Source organism: Oncorhynchus kisutch, linkage group LG25 (genome assembly GCF_002021735.2).
Source record: "Oncorhynchus kisutch isolate 150728-3 linkage group LG25, Okis_V2, whole genome shotgun sequence".
Taxonomy (NCBI): Eukaryota; Metazoa; Chordata; class Actinopteri; order Salmoniformes; family Salmonidae; genus Oncorhynchus; species Oncorhynchus kisutch.
Window position 1 is genome coordinate 19,653,501 of NC_034198.2, and position 22,717 is coordinate 19,676,217.

At 41.6% G+C, this 22,717-nt stretch overlaps 1 protein-coding gene across 7 annotated transcripts in view; it reads left to right on the forward strand.

Annotated features, from left to right (window-relative positions):
* The first annotated feature begins 797 nt into the window (after positions 1-797).
* The window catches only part of abcc3 (ATP-binding cassette, sub-family C (CFTR/MRP), member 3), a 57,916-nt gene continuing 35,996 nt past the window's right edge, over positions 798-22,717 (forward strand). For 6 of the 7 annotated variants that reach the window (XR_004205433.1, XR_004205432.1, XM_031804799.1 and 3 more), the window contains exon 1: positions 798-1,093. Coding sequence is in view for 5 of the 7 variants with exons in the window: in XM_031804799.1 (XP_031660659.1) it covers positions 1,058-1,093 (36 nt within the window). In the remaining 2 variants the exon portion in view is untranslated. The remainder of the gene's footprint in view (positions 1,094-22,717) is intronic. The other variant, XM_031804800.1, reaches the window with a different exon arrangement.

Genomic DNA, 22,717 nt, shown 5'->3' on the forward strand with positions numbered 1-22,717 from the left:
ATGCTCGGGAGCGGTGGATGGTGTGCTCGCCTACTGAGTCTGACCAGTAGGCCGCTCCATTTGCCTCTCTTGCGGTGACCGTGTTGTTTTGGGTCAGTCTCTGGGATAAGAACCCATGTCCAGGGTGGAGGTCCGAACAAAGGATCCGCTTCTGGAAAGACGTATTCCTGGTCGTAATGTTGGTAAGTTGTCATCGCTTTTATATCCAATAGTTCTTGCATCAAGAAGAGTGCATGCGTGTGTATGTGCAGTGATGTAAAGTAAAAATACTTTCAAGTACTGCTTAAGTAGTTTTTGGGGGTGTCTGTACTTTACTATTTATATTTTTGCCAAATTGCACTTTTACTGCACTACATTCCTGAAGAAAATAATGTACTTTTTACTTCATACATTTTCCAGGGCACCCATAGGTATTCATTACATTTTGACAGTAAAATGGTCCAATTCACACACTTATCAAGAGAACACCCCTGGTCTGCCTCTGATCTGGTGGACTCACTAAACACACATGCTTTGTTTGTAAATTATGTCTGAGTGTTGATGTGTGCCCCTGGCTATCCATCAATAAAATACATTTTAAAATGGTGCCGTCTGGTGTGCTTAATATAAGGAATTTGTCATGGTTTATACTTAAGTATATTTAAAAACAAATACTTTAAGACTTTTACTTGAGTCATTTTCTATTAAAGATATCTTTACTTTTATGCAAGTACCTTTTCCACAACCGTGTGTGTGTGTGTGTGTGTGTGTGTGTGTGTGTGTGATGGGAGGGACCTAGGCTACAGCCAGGGAGTGGGCGGACTCGTCATATCATCATAACAACCTCCTTATAATTTTTCCTCTCTCTTACAACTCTCTGGAGGCAGAAGAGGAGAGAGAGGAGGGTTCTTCGAAAGCAGGGACAAACTACTAATCCAGATTAAATCAACTACGAGCTCCACTAGTGTGTTTGTTGAAAGTCTCTGTATGTGCAATAACAAAAGACGGTAAAAGAGAGGGAGCGACCTGTTAACGCCGGGAAAAGATCATTCGTTCGTTGTACCGAAGCCCCGTGGACATGGAGCGCTTATGTGGACCAAAGCTCCCGTTCTGGGTAAGTAGGGCTTGTCCGTGGCAGTCAGTAGAGTTCGCGGTTGTGATCACCTCGTGCATATCACAAGGATCTGAAACAAGGCCATTGCCTTGGCCTCAGTGTTTTCTCTGTGTTCCTCACATTAGAGATAATAATATTTGTTTCACTTTGTATAATAATAGCCCCGTGTTGGCGATTTAAACATGACAACGAGCGCAGCTGAAAACAATATATATTATAAAACAAGGAAATAAATATTCGGTCCTGGAGGCTTTCATCAACTCAACCTGGAGCATACCCAGTAAGCAAAAGTATTTTGAAAATAGGTATTTTGCAGACATTTGCTTTGGTCTTTGTTTCTAGGGCCAAATGTCAACAGTTTTTTTTATGTCCTATTTAAATAGCAGAATTTAGTTAATATTCCAAGTTTGCTGACACAAATAGAACACTTTAACTACAACAACATTTTCAGTAATGGTTACAGAAATGTTTTACTTCCTATGTAGTTGTTGGTCTACCAGAGTTAAATCCATTGACTGTAAATCAGCCTGAATAAAAACGTCTGTTAAATGACCAAAATGTACAAATGAACACTTGCCAAGCACAGGGGTATTATTTAAATTGGATCCGCCCCCAAACAAGACCAAATTTGAACCAAACATATTTGGACCAATTATAGATGTCTATGTTAGGTCCATATCAAGGCCTATCCAGAGCGGACCAAAAAGCGGAATATCAAAATGTAACTGTTACAATGTTGATGAACATGTAACCTACCCTTTTAAATCCATTAATCTCTGTGTGAAACCACACAGTGACCTCGGTCAACCTGACCTTTTTAAAGTTCACAGCGCATGAGCACATTATAGGTCAACTGTGCTTGTCTGTTTTGGTATTATACTAGGCACCTGATTTCCCTCGCTCTGGTGCGCATTCCACAAAAATGCCTTGTTTACGAGGTCACGAGAGGTGAAGACCTCAAGTATTTGTGCTGCCTGACTTTGCTTGGTCTAGGTTACTTAAAAATGTTTGGTAATCCCCCTGAACTCAGGGTCTTAGCTCTCATGGTATGAGAGCAACACATCACTAACAGATCTTCACATTCGAGGACACATCCATCTTACATTTGGTTCCTTAAAATGTTTTGGGTCTTGGCAGTTGGTTGCCAGTGTTCTGCTCCCCAAAGTCAACAGGAGAACAGGCCAACACATTTCTGGTCCAGAGATTGTGGACTTTAGAGGTCTCAGTCAAGGTTAGGACTCTAATACTGTACCTTACAAGTTCAACTAGTTCAACCTAAATACCCCCAGCCTATTTAGACTCTTTATTGGTCTGTGTGTGTCTGACAGACACACACACACAGCATCATTGCCTTTAAGTACACCAGATGTACATTCATTTCCAATGGAACGCTGCGTTTGCCTTGCAGCATTGCAGAGCGTTCAGTGTGGTGCATACAGGGCATTTGGGAAGTATTCAGACCCCTTCACCTTTTCCCAATTTTATTGCTTTACAGCCTTGTTCTAAAATGGATTCAATTGTTTTTTCCCCTTCATCAATCTACACACAATACCCCATAATGACAAATTAAACGGGTTAAGACATTTTTGCAAATGTATTAAAAATAAAAAACAGATACTTTATTTACATACGTATTCACACCCTTTGCTACGTTACTCGAAATGAGCTTGGGCGCATCCTGTTCCCATTGATCATCCTTGAGATGTTTCTACAACTTGATGGAATTTACCACAGGTGGACTCCAATTAATTGGACATGATTTGGAAAGGCACACACCTGACAGTGCAAGTCAGAGCAAAAACCAAGCCACGAGGTCTAAGAAAATCCTGTCTCTGAGCTCTACGGACAATTATGTCAAGGCACAGATCTGGGGAAGTGTACCAAAAAAGGTCTGCAGCATTGAAAGTCCCCAAGAACACAGTGGCCTCCATCATTCTTAAATGGAAGAAGTTTGGAACCACCAAGACTCGGGCAGGAGCTGGCCGCCCAGTCAAATTGAGCAATCGGGGGAGAGGGGCCTTCGTTAGCAACTCAGTAAAAGGCACATGATAGCCCGCTTGGAAATTGCCAAAGGGTACTTAAAGGACTCTCAGACCATGAGAAGCAAGATTCTCTGGTCTGATGAAACCAATATTGAACTCTTTGGCCTGAATGCCAAGCGTCCCGTCTGGAGGAAACCTGGCACCATCCCTACGGTGAAGCATGGTGGTGGCAGCATCATCCTGTGGGGATGTTTTTCAGTAGCAGGGACTCAGAGACTAGTCAGGATCGAGGGAAGATGGACGGAGCAAAGTACAGAGAGATCCTTGACGAAAACCTGCTCCAGAGCACTCAGGACCTCAGACTGGGGTGAAGGTTCACCTTACAACGACCCTAAGCACACAGCCAAGACAGCGCAGGAGCAGCTTCGGGACAAGTCTTTGAATGTTCTTGAGTGGCACAGCCAGAGCCTGAACTTGAACCCGATTGAACATCTCTGGAGAGGCCTGAAAATATCTGTGCAGCGTCACTTCCCATTCAACTGGACAGCTCTTGAGAGGATCTACAGAGAAGAATGAGAGAAACTCTCCAAATGCAGGTGTGCCAAGCTTGTAGCTTCATACCCAAGAAAACGCAAGGCTGTAATCGCTGCCAAAGGTTCTTCAACGAAGTACGGAGTATATGGTCTGAATACTTGACTATCATTTTTTTTTTAAATATTTGCAAACATGTCTAAAACTTTTTGCTTTGTCATTATGGGGTATTGTGTGTAGATTGATGAGGAAAACAAACCATTTAATCAATTTTAGAATAAGGCTGTAATGTAACAAAATGTGGAAAATGTCAAGGAGTCTGAATACTTTCAGAATGGATAAATCGAAGGTATACGTCAAATTGTACGCGTAGACGGCTTGACAGAAATGGTAGCAGAAGGTGAATGTTGAACTTTTTTTGCACACATATCCAGATGATGCTGTGTACCGTTTTGCCCGATAACGCTGTGGGTGTGTATGAGGCGTTAGATTAACACAGAAGCACACAGGGCATATAAGGTTCCCCCTGTCCCGCGCCCCTCCCCTTAGCTTCCTTCTCTCGGCTTTCTCTGCTATCACTCTCTATCGATCTCCGGTCTTAGATGGAGTCCTACAGAGTATGTAGCATGTGGCATGTGCTCATCATACCAATGTTTTCAGCAAACAAACAAGTATGATGTCTGACCAGAGCATGTCATTCTCTCCCACCACTCTCCCGTTCTCTCTCTCTCTCTCTTTGTGTGTGGTGTGTGTGTGTTTGTGTGTAAAGTCAATATACAGTATGTTACCTCCTTTTTTTCAGTAGACTAACCTAGTTCTTAAGAAACCTTATGCTGTGAGAACAGACAGACGGAGAGGAGAGAAAGAGAAATAGAATGCATGTGTGTGAGAGGGAGATCTGAAGGGCTTTAGTGCAGTAGTGGCTAAGGCCTAATTTGAAATGAGTTCAAGGTGGTTTTAGGCTCGTAGGCTAGGAAGGATTACAGTAATGTCTTTGACACAGGAGGACAGCGTGTAACTCCACCCCTAAAGCTTTATTTTACAGATACATAGTATGGTTTCAGTTTTTCACCACTTTAATTCCTTATATGCTGCAACAGGTGTACTGTTGACATACGGTAAAGCTAATCCTTTGGTTCACTCCTGTCACAAATCGTAAAATTGTGAGCGTTAAAGTAACTGTCCAGTGAAAATCTCACTTTTAAAAGTTGATATTTTGTTAATTCATACACAGATACTTTGTTGACTCATCCTATACTTGTATTTGAGGGGAAACTTTTTTAAACCCATCTCAAACATACTGTTAAAAAAGTTAGCCATTTCCTCAGGAAGAGGATGTCATCCTGAGCTGGCAGATCAGCGGTATACTCACATTAATATTTTTAATGACCGGTATACGCCCACACCATTCCAACCCAGGGTTTTGACTGGCAACATTTTAATTTACTGGAAATTTGAGAAATTTACCGAACAGATATGCATTGGGTATGTAACCTGATCAAATCAAATTTTATTGGTCACATACACATGGTTAGCAGATGTTAACGTGAGTGTAGTGAAATGCTTGATGCAAATGTTCATTCCATAATGCAGTTAGCGAGTGGTTTCATCTGACAGAGATTAAAATATCCGTTAGATCTCCTCTTTCTACATTTCTATTAGGCAACTTTGAAGCAAGGTAAGGCCTCGTATGTATTAAAACGTCCAGGTTTCAAACAATTAATTATGCGTTTCAAAATGCATACTTCCTCCAGCTTTTTTTGGGGGGGGGGGGGACAAAAGACAGCCATTACCGGCTCACGGAAACCCTGATTCACGGAAACCCTGATTCCAACACAGAAAATCTGCGTTTTAACATAAGTGTTGGAAGCTTTTCTGAAAATATAGTTTACCAAGCTACCAATTACTTCACACTGGAATAGGTTAAGCTGCACTGAAGTTACCCTTAAGAAAAATACAGTTTACTAAAGTAACTTTGAAAAAGTAGTTCACAACATCAATACGTTTTTGGAAGGATAACAATTTCACTCGTATTGTAATTAAAGGCCCAATGAATGAATGAAATATTCTTATTACATACTTTTTTCTTTACGTAGTTGAATGTGCTGACAACAAAATCACACAAATTATCAATGGAAATCAAATGTATCAACCCATGGAGGTCTGGATTTGGAGTCCCACTCAAAATTAAAGTGGAAAACCACACTACAGGCTGATCCAACTTTGATGTAATGTCCTTAAAACAAGTCAAACTGAGGCTCAGTAGTGTGTGGCCTCCACGTGCCTGTATGACCTCCCTACAACGCCTGGGCATGCTCCTGATGAGGTGGTGGCTGGTCTCCTGAGGGATCTCCTCCCAGACCCGGACTAAAGCGTCCGCCAACTCCTGGACAGTCTGTGGTGCAACGTTGCGTTGTTGAATGGAGCGAGACATGATGTCCCAGATGTGCGCAATTGGATTCAGGTCTGGGGAACGGGCGGGCCAGTCCATAGCATCAATGCCTTCCTCTTGCAGGAACTGCTGACACACTCCAGCCACATGAGGTCTAGCATTGTCTTGCATTAGGAGGAACCCAGGGCCAACCGCACCAGCATATGGTCTCACAAGGGGTCTGAGGATCTCATCTCGGTACCTAATGGCAGTCAGGCTACCTCTGGCGAGCACATGGAGGGCTGTGCGGCCCCCCAAAGAAATGCCACCCCACACAATGACTGACCCACCGCCAAACCGGTCATGCTGGAGGATGTTGCAGGCAGCAGAACGTTCTCCACGGCGTCTCCAGACTCTGTCACATCTGTCACATGTGCTCAGTGTGAACCTGCTTTCATCTGTGAAGAGCACAGGGCGCCAGTGGCGAATTTGCCAATCTTGGTGTTCTCTGGCAAATGCCAAACGTCCTGCACGGTGTTGGGCTGTAAGCACAACCCCCACCTGTGGACTTCGGGCCCTCATACCACCCTCATGGAGTCTGTTTCTGACCATTTGAGCAGACACATGCACATTTGTGGCCTGCTGGAGGTCATTTTGCAGGGCTCTGGCAGTGCTCCTCCTGCTGCTGGGTTGTTGCCCTCCTACGGCCTCCTCCACGTCTCCTGATGTACTGGCCTGTCTCCTGGTAGCGCCTCCATGCTCTGGACACTACGCTGACAGACACAGCAAACCTTCTTGCCACAGCTCGCATTGATGTGCCATCCTGGATGAGCTGCACTACCTGAGCCACTTGTGTGGGTTGTAGACTCCGTCTCATGCTACCACTAGAGTGAAAGCACCGCCAGCATTCAAAAGTGACCAAAACATCAGTCAGGAAGCATAGGAACTGAGAAGTGGTCTCTGGTTATCACCTGCAGAACCACTCCTTTATTAGGGGTGTCTTGCTAATTGACTGTAATTTCCACCTGTTGTCTATTCCATTTGCACAACAGCATGTGAAATGTATTGTCAATCAGTATTGCTTCCTAAGTGGACAGTTTGATTTCACAGAAGTGTGATTGACTTGGAGTTACATTGTGTTGTTTAAGTGTTCCCTTTATTTTTTTGAGGTGTGTGTGTGTGTGTGTGTGTGTGTATAATACATAATATATCTATATGTGTGTATATACACTGAAAATTCAGGCAGTCTATTCAAACAGCTCCTACACTAAAAGAGCACTATCATTATTTTCACAATTTCACAGTATTATTCCAACCTCAGTGTGGAGACGCATACATACGTGTATGTATATATATATATATATATATACACACACACACACACACACACACACACACGTATGTATGCGTCTCCACACGGAGGTTGGAATAATACTATATCATATACATACATACACACACACACACACACACACACATTGGGGCAAAAAAGTATTTAGTCAGTCACCAATTGTGCAAGTTCTCCCACTTAAAAAGATGAGAGTCCTGTAATTTTCATCATAGGTACACTTCAACTATGACAGAAAAAACGAGAGACAAAAATCCAGAAAATCACATTGTAGGATTTTTAATGAATTTATTTGCAAGTTATGGTGGAAAATAAGTATATATATATATATATGTGTGTGTGTGTGTGTGTGTGTGTGTGTGTGTGTGTGTGTGCGCGCACACGTGAACGTACGTATGTATGTGTCTCCACACTGAGGTTGGAATAATACTGTGAAATTGTGAAAATAATGATAGTGCTCTTTTAGTGTAGGAGCTGTTTGAATAGACTGATTGTTCTCTCTCATTGTGTCTGCCATAGTTGAAGTGTACCTATGATGAAAATTACAGGCCTCATCCTTTTAAGTGGGAGAATGTTTGAATAGCTGTTTGAATAGACTGCCTGAAATTTCAGTCTGTTTTTGGTGGGATGGAGTTTTGGCCTGCCTGGTGACATCACCAGGGGGTAAATTAGTTAATAGACCAATAAGAAGGAGAATTCCAAACCTCTCTGCCAATAACAGCTCATTTTCAGTTTTCCCCTACCCACTCAGACCACTCCGTCAGTCCAAGCAAAATTCATGATTGAGAAATTGCTTTTTGCTAAGAAGCTATTTTTGTTTGACCATTTTAATTTATGAAAAATCACAGTAAGGCATCTAATTGTTACCCAGAAACTCTTTAATTTTGAGATAAAAACGGTTGCATTCGGACCTTAAATTATAGGTCATATTTAATAGAAATCAGGAAACACGGGAGACGTTAAGGCCATACAGTTTCAGCTCCATTAAGGGAAATGGTTTTCTGAGCAGCAACTAATATTACATTTACCTTCTTTCTACGACACTCATCCGTTTCATCAGGTATAGCAAGACTGCTGGTCTATTGAGATTATGTATAACCGCAATCTTACTGTAATCTTTTGTAATTCTAAAGTGACCCAATTATTCAGTCCTGACTGGCAATTTGTAGTTGTTGAGTTATTAAATAAATATTGTGTCATGAAGGGCCAGTTTCTGGTTTTTAGTCCATAAATAGAGGCTTAATCTGTGTACAGGAAACCGTCCCGAAGAGTACACCATGGATGTTTTAATTTGTCATTTGTTGAGCTCTTTTGCAAATGTCCACCTTACTTTGATAAAAATATTTTGTCAAGGATGCATCTTGTCATGTAGACACAGTCTTTGGTTAATTAATGACCAGTGAAACATCCATGGTTGTGTCCAGTAAACCTGGCCTTTATTACACAATGGGGACCAAGAGGTACTATTTCTATCGCTAGGACCCTGTTAATGTTGCTCACATCTATATTTTATTTGTGTTATTTTCATTTAATTAATTCATCCATCGTTTCTGTCTTGTGATGGAGTCAAAGCACTGATAATAAACTAACAGGATGTTTTCTAGAAAGGAAATCAGCCCTGTGCTGGATTAGCTCAATGACTCATCTAATAACTGCCAGCTCCATGCTCCTAACCTTTCCCTTACGTACGGATCTTATTATCATTCAGTCACTGTATGTAATGTAAGTGTGCTATTTTTCCTTTGTCATCTATTGATGTCCAAACGCTAATGTTGTCTATAATTATATTTTCACATTTATTTCCTATTGTTGAGAAATGTCGACTTTTCAGTCTTGCTGTTTCTGAAATGTAACTTTTACTCAGTTTACACTTCCTCGCCTTGGCTTATTTTCTTTCCTCAATAGCAATGTTTTCTGAACTCTTGAGATTCTGCTTAACTGGAAAAACATCAGGAAATGAGATTTGCTGACTGTACGGTCATACTCATACCTCCAGAATGACCACAGTTTCACTGAGGCATCTTCTCATGAAAATCAATATGAAACACACTTACATACGTTTTACTATCCTTGTGGGGACCAAACAGTTGATCCCTATTCAAAATTATATTTTCCCTAACCCTAAGTCTAACCCTAATTTCCCTTCTAGCAGTTGTGCCTCTTCTCCACGGCCCCTTGTGCATGCCTGCAGCCAGCTCTCAGACCCAAAACATACAAACAGGCAGCATGGCGACAGGCACTTCCTCTTTTATCAGGGCCTATGTATAGTGGTCCTCCTTAGACATACAGTTGAAGTCGGAAGTTTACTTACACCTTAGCCAAATACATTTAAACTCAGTTTTTCACAATTCCTGACATTTAATCAGAGTAAAAGTTCCCTGTCTCAGGTCAGTTAGGATCACCACTTTATTTTAAGAATGTGAAATGTCAGAATAACAGTAGTGATTTATTTCAGTTTTTATTTATTTCGTCACATTCCCAGTGGGTCCGAAGTTTTCATAAACTCAATTAATATTTGGTAGCATTGCCTTTAAGTTGTTTAACTTGGGTCAAACGTTTCGGGTAGCCTTCCACAAGCTTCCCACAATAAGTTGGGTGAATTTTGGCCCATTCTTCCTGACAGAGCTGGTGTAACTTAGTCAGTTTTGTAGGCCTCCTTGCTCACATATTCTTTCTCAGTTCTGCCCACAAATTTTCTATAGGATTGAGGTCAGGACTTTGCGATGACCACTCCAATACCTTGACTTTGTTGTCCTTAAGCCATTTTGCCACAACCTTGGAAGTATGCTTGGGGTCAATGTCAATTTGGAAGAACCATTTGCGACCAAGCTTTAACTTCCTGAATTTTTTTTAAATGGTCGAATTTATAAACTAAACTAAAGATGTCTTGAGATGTTGCTTCAATATATCCACATAATTTTCCTCCCTCATGATGCCACCTGTTTTGTGAAGTGCACCACAACATGATGCTGCTACCCCCGTGCTTCACGGTTGGGATGGTGTTCTTCGTCATGCAAGCATCCCCCTTTTTCCTCCAAACATAACGATGGTCATTAAAACAAAAAAGTACAATCTTTGTCCCCATGTGCAGTTGCAAACCGTAGTCTGGCTTTTTTATGGAGGTTTTGGAGCAGTTGCTTCTTCCTTGCTGAGCGGCCTTTCAGGTTATGTCGATATAGGACTCGTTTTACTGTGGATATAAATACATTTGTACCTGTTTCCTCCAGCATCTTCACAAGTTCCTTTGCTGTTGTTCTGTGATTGATTTGCACTTTTTGCACCAAAGTACGTTCATCTCTAGGAGACAGAACGCGTCTCCTTCCTGAGTGGTATGACGGCTGCATGGTCCCATGGTGTTTACTTGCGTACTATTGTTTGTACAGATGAACGTGGTACCTTCAGGCGTTTGGAAATTGCTCCCAAGGATGAACCAGACTTGTGGAGGTCTACCATTTTTCTGAGGTCTTGGCTGATTCCTTTTGATTTTCCAATGTCAAACAAAGAGGCACGGAGTATGAAGGTAGGCCTTGAAATACATCCACAGATACACCTCCAACTGACTCAAATGATGTCAATTAGCCTATCCGAAGCTTCTAATGCCATGAAATCATTTTCTGGAATTTTCCAAGCTGTTTTAAGGGCATAGTCAACTTAGTGTATGTAAACTTCTGACCCACTGGAATTGTGATACAGAATATTTCACTTATAATTAATTCACTGTATGTAAACAATTATTGGAGAATTACTTGTGTCATGCACAAAGTAGATGTCCTAACCGACTTGCCAAAACTATAGTTTGTTAACAAGAAATTTGTGGAGTGGTTGAAAAACGAGTTTCAATATCTCCAACCTAAGTGTAAACTTCCGACTTCAACTGTAGATCTAGGATCAATTTACCCTAGCCAAGTCTTACCCTTAACCATTAAGGGATGGAATGTAAAACGGACCTTAGGTCAGTGTCTGCGGGCAACTCCCGGTACAGTAGTTAATAGCCCATTTCCCCAGCAGAGAGCTCTCTGGTCTAACACGGAACAGATGGTGCCATTAAAAAATGTTTACAACCTCAGACGATTTCATAACATCCAGCCTAAAGAATGTTGCCCCTAACACCACTTACTAGTAGAAAAGTGAACTTTCAGAGATGGTTCACATTTCTTTGATTACTTTATTATTATTGAAAACTTCCACTTTTTCAGATGAATGACTTCAGACGAATTCTGTAAGGAACCAGAGTACCACATCCATTGGCGTGTTCTACTTTAAAAGTAGAAAAGTGAGCTTTAAAAGACACGATTCAACATAATTTGATTCTAAACTCTGAAAAACATCATCTGTGAACTCCACCTGACCATGGTTGTCAGTGTTTACGGTGTAGTGCTAACCATCTGGTAGGGCTTACAGAACCCCCCACACAACACATCTGATTAACAAAACGTCTCCGATTTACTTACTATCTTGTTATAATGTATGGAGGGGGGAGAGTGAGTATAGTCTGTACAGACATGCTGGCTCCTTTTAATAACTTTTATGCCAACATTAAGTTCATACACCAATCATTATGTTCATGCAACATCATACAAAGTAATTAGATGCCTATTGTTCATAACGTATGTTGAATTTGAATTAGATGCTGTAGAGACAATCCCTCTGATTGACAGAACTCATAAGGGGCACATTTAACTTGAGTCGAGACCGAGATGCCGATAATAAGGCAGCGTTTTGCTGTTCTTCACGTCAGATTCCAATCACACACATATCAGACAAATCAATGCTTTCTTCCAATGCCAACAAAACAAAGACACTGAGTGTCCAAAACATGGTATTTGCACGAGACTGACCAGGTGAACCCAGGTGAAAGCTTATTGATTTCACTTGTTAAATCCACTTCAATCAGTGTAGATGAAGGGGAGGAGACGGGTTAAAGAAGGGTTTTTAAGCCTTGACACAATTGAGACATGGATTGTGTGACATCCAGAGGGTGAATGGGCAAGACAAGATATTTAAGTGCCTTTGAACAGGGTGGTAATTGTTCTGAGGGCAAAAAGGAGAGCAACTCAATATTCGGAATGTGTTCCTAATGTTTTTTTGTACACTCTGTGTAGATAGCTCATTACTTTTCGAAGCATCATGGGGAAATTGCACACTTACCATAACCACGGATTAAACTTGACACCCAGAACCAAATCAGCTACTGTTAAAGGGACATTTCTAAATTGTTCAACTTCATATTCATCATCTCCAACTCCACCCCAACATCGACATGTGTGAAAATGGCTTGTTTCTATATTTCGTAGTAAAAAAGATAGAGGGAGATAAGTGTTTCCATTCCAATGACATCATCAACCAATTAGTTGGCAGTTAGTGGGCAATGACTACTCATAATTGGTAGAAGAAATCGTCACGATGCGCACCGATGATGTCATTAGAAACACTTACAGTATCTCCCTCAATCTTTTTTTAATACAAAACATAAACGTGCAATTTTCACAATGTTGATGTTTGGGTGGTGGACATGAATATGTAGTTCAAAATTGAAGACTTTCGTGACAGATTGGCTATTGAGTAACAGTAGGGAACTTGCCACAACTTGACTGCAGGAATTGCCAGGCATTTCACAATATGATATTATCAAAATACTTAAGTGCCGCTATCATATGTATTGCAATTCAATACTGTGATTTTATTGTGATTCGATGTTCCAAAAATATTGCTCACCATATGTCTGGGGCAGAGGGATAAGAGAGAGCTATGAGAAAAATAATTTTGATCAGTAGCTAGGTTTCCATCCAATTGGTGACCAGATCTTCATTAGGGCTGGACGATATATCAAATTCATTTGATATATTTGAATGGATGTTTTTGCGCGATATTCCAAATACCGGTATCGTAAGAATCAAGTTTTTGTTATTTTTTCTTTTTATGGGCGTTTATGCCCGCTTGTTCTCATGTTCTATTTGTGGTCTCGTCTCCTTCACTCGTCTGCTATGTGCACCTTCCCATTTTACAGCAGAGATCTGTATATATTGAGAGATGCACATCTCCTCCCTAATAATGGGAGTCCTTGTCCCAAAGGCGGGAAGACGGGCAATGAGTTTACGTCCAAAATTAGCCCATAGAAACGCATTGGCCTTATATCTTGGACAGATTTGAGCTCTTTTAGATCTTTCGTCTCTTCCTCTATGGTTTACACACACACCAGGCCCCTGCCTCTCTCGCCAACAAAGTTGAGAGAGATCACATCTTCCTCTCTGACAAGTGGTTTCAACTCGCTGTTTGCATTTGAGGTTTGGGCCAACAGAAACGGTCAAATGGACACCAAAACACATTGAGACATTATTTTACTGTAATGGAGGAGAAGTTAACTTATCCAACGATACCCTTTTATGTGTCAACTACTCAAATTGCACACAGAGCAGACACTACTAAAACAAGAGTATCAATGAACATTGATTCTGGAAAATGAATGATCAGTTTATCGCTCAGGGCATTGGGATACCACATCCTGCTAGCAGCATTTTAACCAAATACTGTTATACTAGCTGTCTAGTTTGTGTTTTATAAATGTGCAATAAGCATAAAACACAATTGTATAAGGAATTGGCAACTTGTTTTCAATTGGCAACTGATTTCAACATCTGAACAAAGTGGACAGGCGAACATGCTTTTCAAACAGTCGTAGACAGAAGGGTGTGTTCATAACAATTCAACTGTTCAACCTTGTTAGCTAGAAAATACTGTAGATCCAAGTTGGCTAAACTTGAAATATAAAGATTAACTGGCTAATCACTAGCACATGGGCTTGAGAGATTGTTGATGAAACCTGTGTTAATTTTCTATAGCCTAATGCCTGCTACAAGAAGTGATGATTAGTGAATATGCATTATGCATGGTTCTAGTTACATTTATAAGACAAAAGGGCATTTTCATAGACAGACTGCCAGATCAGTGATTATTGCAACAAAAGAAATGCCGGTTAAACCTATTTGGATAAAATCATTGAATTATTAGTGGGTCTTATTGTTGTGGGATGCTTATATTAAGCCTAGGTGTAACTTCACAAGCCCTGAATTCATTAGATTATTGCTGGCTGTTTGAAATGCAGTGTATGTGACCTTTAATTGTACAACAATGCTTATTTAGAGAGAACATAAAAAAAAAGAGATGTACACTACATGGCCAAATGAATGTGGACACCTGCTCGTCGAACATCTCATTCCAAAATCATGGGCATGAATATGGAGTTGGTCCCCCCTTTGCTGCTATATCAGCCTCCAGTCTTCTGGGAAGGCTTTCCATTAGATGTTAGAACATTGCTGAGGGGACTTGCTTCCATTCTGACACGTGCATTAGTGAGGTCGGGCACTAAGGTTGAGGGATTAGCCCTGGCTCACAGTCGGCGGTCCAATCTCAAAGGTGTTTGATTGGGTTGAGGTCAAGCCTCTGTGCAGGCCTGTCAAGTTCTTCCACACTGATCTCAACAAACCCTTTCTGTATGGATCTCGCTTTGCTCACGGGGGCATTGTCATGCTGAAACAGGAAAGAGCCTTCCCCCAAACTGTTGCCACAAAGTTGGAAGCACACAATCGTTTAGAATGTCATTGTATGCTGTAGAGTTAATATTTCCCTTCACTGGAACAAAGGGGCCTAGCCTGAACCATGAAAAACAGGCCCAGACCATTATTCCTCCTCCACCAAACTTTATAGTTGCCATTATGCATTGGGTCAGGTAGCGTTCTCCTGGCATCTGCCAAACCCAGATTTGTCCGTCGAACTGCCAGATGGTGAAGGGGGATTCATCACTCCAGAGAACGCGTTTCCAATGCTCCTGAGTCCAATGATGGCAAGCTTTACACCACTCCAGCCGACGCTTGGCATTGCGTATGGTGATCTTAGGTTTGTGTGCGGCTGCTCGGCCATGTAAACCCATTTCATGAAGCTCCGAACGATCAGTTCTTGTGCTGATGTTGCTTTCAGAGGCAGTTTGGAACTCTGTAGCGAGTGTTGCTACTGAGGACAGACGATTTGTTACCCGCTTCAGCACTCGCGGTCTCGCTCTCAGAAATTTGAACTGACTTGTTGGAAAAGTACCATCCTATGATGGTGCCATGATGAAAGTCACTGATCTCCTCATTAAGGCCATTCTACTGCCAATGTTTGTCTATAGTGATTGCATAGCTGTGTGCTCGATTTGATACACCTGTCAGCAACGGGTGTGGCTGAAATAGCTGAATCCACTAAATTGAAGGGGTGTCCACATACTTGTGCGATTCAGGATATACACACACACGTTTCACATTTTTTAAAAGATATTTAGGCCATGTCGCTCAGCCCTAATCTTAATGCGGATTTTAGAATATGCGCATGAAGAAAATATGCGCATTTTCGCTTAAGTTTTCATGTACTGAATAAAAATCAAAAGTTCAATGTTTTTCCATCACATTTTCAAATATACTAATAGTTTTGTCACAAACTGTTGAATTAAATATAGCATGTGCCTACTCCGGTTTTGGCACGTACACTCCCAAAGTTGGTCCTAGGGCCCCCAATGGAGCACGTTTTGGTTTTTGCCCTAACGCTACAAAGAGGATTCAAATAGTCAAAGCTTGAGGATGAGTTGGATATTTGAATCAGCTATCAATTTTGAGCTCTTTTCAAATAACTGTGGTTGTGTCCTGAATGTATTTTCCACTTCATAGATGTGAAAAAGCTACCCATGATAAGTGGTCTCATTCAGGATGTTCACATGAGAAGCACACTGCTCAGTGATCATAGCTATTTCTTCTGGGCTTATACAGTATGCTTAACTTATTTTGTCATGTTTTGAAGATTGTGGTGTCATTGTGAGGTTCAAATACATTTTATCTCCCCATGAAACACCTTTAGTGTACTTATCAAAGGCCCATTATCAGCAACCATCACTTCTGTGTTCCAATGGTGCGTTGAGTTAGCTAATCCAAGTTGATCATTTTAAAAAGGCTAACTCAACGCACCATTGGAACACAGGAGTGATGGTTGCTGATAATGGGCCTCTGTACGCCTATGTAGATATTCCATTAATAATCTGCCGTTTCCAGCTACAATAGTAATTTACAACATTAACAATGTCTACCCTGTATTTCTGATCAATTTGATGTTATTTGAATGGACCAAAAAAAAGAGCTTTTCTTTAAAAAACAAGGACATTTCTAAGTGACCCCCAAACTTTTGAACAGGTGTGTGTATTACTCCGCAAGCATTTCACAACAAACTCAACACCTGTTGTATTTGGCAATATTTTTTAACCTTTTATTTTACTAGGCAAGTCAGTTAAGAACAAATTCTCATATACAATGACGGCGTAGCCCCGGCCTAACCCGGACAACGCTGGGACAATTGTGCACCGCCCTATGTGGGGTTTTGATTTGGTGTTGAAACCACACAGTGAATATCGGAGATAAAAGCTTTGGGAGAGTGAAGTTTCACATTCCATTTAGATGGCTTGTGTGTTTAGATTTTAAAGTTGAAATCCATTAGTTCTGGAATGCCCTGTATTTTCCAGTCATGGGCCCAAGAGAGAACAGAATACTCATTCATATATTCCTTCCTTTCTAGTACTAGTCTACTGTATCTCTATTCATCATCCCATGACACGATTAACCTGTTGGGGACAAATGAACTATTTGAACTATTTAAATGAACTATTTAATTTGATCACTCTGTTGTCACAGAATTTTCCTGCACAGCATTAAATGCAAATTGTAGTGTATTTGAGGTTCAAAGTCCTCTAAAGTTTTAAAGTAACTGTCCAGTCAAAATCTCACTTCAAAAGTTCATATTTGGTTAATTCATACCAAAATAATGCTGTTGACTCATTCTATACTAATTTGTGGCCAAAACATAAATGGACCCCCCCCCCCCTCCCACGGTATATGCCCACACCATTCTGTTGTTGGGGTACGCCAACACCATTCCACACAGAAGAGGGGGGGAATCTGTCATCAGCATCTAGGAGACGAGGCCTTCCCCAAACTATTCAGTAAAATAGCATTCAGTCTCTGTCATTCAGTTAAGCCTGTACTTGATTGAACTTTATATTTTTTTATTCAATGGAAAGAAAACTATTACACTCATGGGTAAATTATAGGTCATATTTCATAGAAATCTGGAAACACTGGACAGTTACTTAACAATGTCAGACTTGATTTGCTCTAATAAAACATTTATTGATCCTTACAATGTAAATGTAATTTTATACAACGAGTGGGTCTAATCCTGAATGCTGATTGGTTAAAACCACATTCCAGCTGGTGTCTATGACGAATGACTGGGTCGCGTCCATAGATACAGAACAAAAAGACTGAACGACTGGGTCGTGTCTCTGGCAACAGATAGCATGAACGACCAGCCAGCTTGGGTACCAAACCTAGATTTGTGTCGGGACTATATCTTGTGGAAGGAAGAAATGGTATGAATAAATTCATCAAAATAATGTTTTTAATGAAAATATGTCAACCATTATTTGAATATGTTGGTAACCCGTTGTATAAAAGTGATAATGCCCTCAAAGCCGGTGTTTGGAGGATATATTGGCACGGTTTACAGGCCCTCGACTTCAGCTCGGGCCTAATAACACCTGTGCCAATATCCTCCAAACAGCGGCTTCTCAGGCATTATCACTTAAATAATCCACATAATCTTTCACATTTGCTGTTGCTGCAGGATTATTTTCCCCATCTCTCTCACGTTTGAGATATTTAGCAGATTCTCTTGTCCAGAGTGACTTACAATAGTGAGTGCATACTACTCTTATCTGTTTCCGCCCATTCTAGCCATTTGGGAGATGAGACTCGTGCTCCGTAAAAAGCAATGCTAACCGCTACCCTTTTTTCCTCCCTATCTCCTTTGCTTTACTTGTCAGCCCATGATTTATTTGCATACACTGCCTTTGCAATGCAAAGTTATCAATCATGCTCACAGAGGGTGTTCCATACATTAATTTCACTGGAGGGGGATGGGAGAAAAGAAGCTAGCTTATAGACTCACCATGACACTGCCAAGCTATAACTCTTGACATTGTGATGTGTTGATGTCAATGGACTATTAATGTTAATTACTACACAAAAATGTAAAGAGTTTGATTCCAGAAATGGTCCCAATGATAAAGTGAGTAATAATGACCGGCCAAACATTTGCATTCATTCTCAAATCAGCCTCGTCACTGGCATCAAAGAAAGGTGACCTTCCTTGGACAAACAGCTATTTATTTACATAATTCAGTATCACCCCCATAATGTAATATTTGTTCTCCTGGACATGGACGCTAAAGTCATTAGCAGAGTGATGGCTGCTAGCTACCTCCCTCAAACTGGTTAACACAACCCAGCAGGCCTGATTTTTAGATGCAAAACATACAGTAAATACTGACTAGTGCTGCTAACCATCTGCCATCTGTACTGAAGGTTGATGAGACAGGCAGACTTTACAGAAAGGAATGGCTGGTGTGTATCACACACGGACCAGCCAGTTACACACCACAACCTACCATCCAATCATAGCTTCTACGCTACACACCACAACCTACCAGCCAATCCTAGCTTCTACTCTACACACCACAATCTACCATCCAATCGTAGCTTCTACTCTACACACCACAATCTACCATCCAATCGTAGCTTCTACTCTACACACCACAATCTACCATCCAATCGTAGCTTCTACTCTACTCTACACACCACAACCTACCATCCAACCGTAGCTTCTACTCTACACACCACAGCCTACCATCCAACTGTAGCTTCTACTCTACACACCACAACCTACCATCCAACCGTAGCTTCTACTCTACACACCACAGCCTACCCACAGACCTGGGCATTGTTCTCATCACGTAGAGTGGAAAGGCGAAGGCCATGCTTTGTGACTCGCTGAGAGCAAAGTCGATGCGGTTTTTTGTTTTCTAATGCTCAGGGTGTGTGACTGTTCCCTAGTGTCATATTTATTTGAGCCACTGTAGTGATGCAGCTAAATAATGACCACACTGGGGAGGCGCCTAGCCTGATGCAACATACCACGTGGTACAATGGAAAACTAGTAACCTGGTTATACAGAGTTTGGGTTGTTAGCCAGGCTAGGGGCAAACCTTCACTTTATTCAGTCACACTTCATTCAGTTCAGTCCCTTTTTGATTTACACAACCATACTTTGTATTCCTGTGTCCTGTCACACTAATATGATTCACTCATGATGCTCTGCTCTTTCATCCTGGCCATTAAGCAGATGGGCCAAATGTAAAGACCAGTCATTCTATGTATAACTATAGGCCTACTGAAGACCAAAGTGCCACCTCTGTTGTCAACTGATTTATACTGGTTTAATTGGAAGGAATGGTATGGTTCATGTGTCTAACTGTATGTGAGTTCTTTGGCTTTAAAAGGGCATCTGAACAAATGAACCTTAATCAAGTTTGGCAACGTGAATATGTACAAATAAATGATGTCTTATCATATTCACCCATTTATATAAATGTAGCTGTATAGCTGTGGTCTCACATTCTCCATGTTGTTCTGAAGACTACCTGGGATGTTTATGCACGTACATTGCAGAAATGGAAACTGACAGATGGGATGGATCAGCCCCCCCCCCCCACCCCACCCCCCCACATCATACAGACACACGGCATGCACACACGTCCACACATACTCCCCTGATGGGTGCCGACAGGCAGAAACATGGGCAGCTGTGTTTATCTAGCCAAGTATCTGGGGTTGGGCCTCTTCTACTCTGTTCCACCACTGCCTGGTCCGGTCCTTAAAAGCACATTCACTACTGGCTGCCTGCCACACTGCCGATATGACGTTTGATACGATATGCTTTCCTCTCATGCCGTTGAGATATGGCTGCATCCTTTAGCTATTCATGGTAAATACTTCCATAGATACTCTCACTGGCTTTTGGGATTGTTATTGGGCCTCACAAAACTGGTAGCACTTTAGTTGTGTTAGTGCTATAATGCCTACATGGCACTAACTGTCATAAGACTGTCATAGCAGCTGTCATTAGGAGTTATAACAGCTAATGTCTGTTTATGACTATGATGACTTACCGGGTCCGGTAACTTTACTGTGAAATAACCTTATTTGCGTACTGTACATATGCTAACCTGGAATATTATATATTCTCTTTTGAGCCCTAAAATTATTTAAAGTATGCCCTAACAGAAATGTAACTAGCAGTCATTTGTCTTCATTAGGAGTCCCTGCCTTGCTGTCCAGTCTCACTGGCTGGCTAAATGAAAGCTCCAGTGCAGTCATAAATGAGATGATCCTGTGTTTTGTATATATTTCCACACTACTGTATGAGGTTGGAATTATATTGTTAAAATGACAATCAATGACAATGCCATTTTAGTGTAAGAGCCGTTTGTAATTTCAGCCAGTCTTTTCAGTCTGTTTTGGTGGGATGGCGTTTTGGTCTGCCTGGTAACATAATTTACAGGCGGTAAATTAGTTAATACACCAATAAGAAAGAGTTCCAAACCTCTCTGCCAATAACAGCTAGTTTTCAGTTCTCCCCTCCCACTCAGACCACTCCGACCAGTCCTATCTAATTCTTGCTTGAGAAATGGCTCTTTGCTAAGAAGCTATTTTGATATTGAGCCGCATTGGACCTTTAACTTAGCTTTTATTGATGTAGAATGGAGAAAACTATGACCATAAGCTATAAATATATGCTAAATGGCATATACACTGAGTATACCAAACATTAGGAACACCTTCCTAATAATGAGTTGCACCCTCCGAACAGCCTCAATTCATAAGGTGTTGAATGCGTTCCACAGGGATGTGGGTCCATGTTGATTCCAATGCTTCCCACCGTTGTGTCAAGTTGGCTGGATGGCCTTTTGGGTGGTGGACCATTCTTGATACACACAAACTCTTGACACAGACCGGTGCGCCTGGCACCTACTATCATACCCCGCTCTAAGGCACTTAAATATTTTGTCTTGCCCATTCACCCTCTGAATGGCACACATACACAATCCATGTCTCAATTGTGTCATTGTTTAAAAATCATTCTTTAACCTGTCTCCTCCACTTAATCTACATTGACTGAAATGGATTTAACAAGTGACATCAATAAGGGATCAGACTGACCAGGTGAAAGCTATGTCATGGAAAGATCAAATAACATGTATTAGTCACATGCACCGAATACAACAGGTGTAGACCTTAGTGAAATGCTTACGTATGAGCCCCAAACCAACAATGCAGTTTAAAAAAAATATGGATAAGAAAAAAAAGTAACAAGTAGTTAAAGAGCAGCAGTAAAATAACAATAGCGAGACTATATACAGAGGGGTACTGGTATAGAGTCTATGTGCAGGGGCACCGGTTAGTTGAGGTAATATGTACATGTAGGTAGAGTTATTAAAGTGACGATGCATAGATGATAACAACAGAGAGTAGCAGTGGTGTAAAACGGGAGGCAATGCAAATAGTCTGGGTAGCCATTTGATTAGGTGTTCAGAAGTCTTATGGCTTGGGGGTAGAAGCTGTTTATAAGCCTCATGGACCTAGACTTGTCGCTCCGGTACTGCTTGCCGTGCAGTAGCAGAGAGAACAATCTATGACTAGGGTGGCTGGAGTCTGACAATTTTTAGGGCCTTCCTCGGACACCGCCTGGTATAGAGGTCCTGGATTGCAGGAAGCTTGGCCCCTGTGATGTACTGGGCCGTACCCACTCCCCTGTAGCGCCTTGCGGTCGGAGGCCGAGCAGTTGCCATACCAGGCAGTGATACAACCAATGCTCTCAATGGGGCAGCTGTAGAACCTTTTTGAGGATCTGAGGACCCATGCTAAATCTTTTCAGTCTCCTTAGGGGGAATAGGTTTTGTCATGCCCTCTTCACGACTGTCTTGGTGTGCTTGGACCATGTTGGTGATGTGGACACCAAGGAACTTGAAGCTCTCAACCTGCTCCACTGTAGCCCCGTCGATGAGAATAGGGGTGTGCTCGGTCCTCTTTTTCCTTTAGTCCACAGTCATCTCCTTTGTCTTGATCATGTTGAGGAAGAGGTTGTTATCTGACCTCCTCCCTAATAGGCTGTCTCGTCATTGTCGGTGATCAGGCCTACCACTGTTGTGTCATCGGCAACTTAATGGAGTTGGACTTGTGCCTGGCCTTGTAGTCATGAGTGAACAGGGAGTACAGGAGGGGACTGAGTTGATCCTGTGTTGAGGATCAGCATGGTGGATGTGTTGTTCCCTACCCTTACCACCTGGGGGTGGCCCATTAGGAAGTCCAGGATCCAGTTGCAGAGGGAAGTGTTTAGTCCCAGGGTCCTTAGCTTATTGATGGGCTTTGATAGCACTATGGTGTTGAACGCTGAGTTGTAGTCAATGAATAGCATTCTCA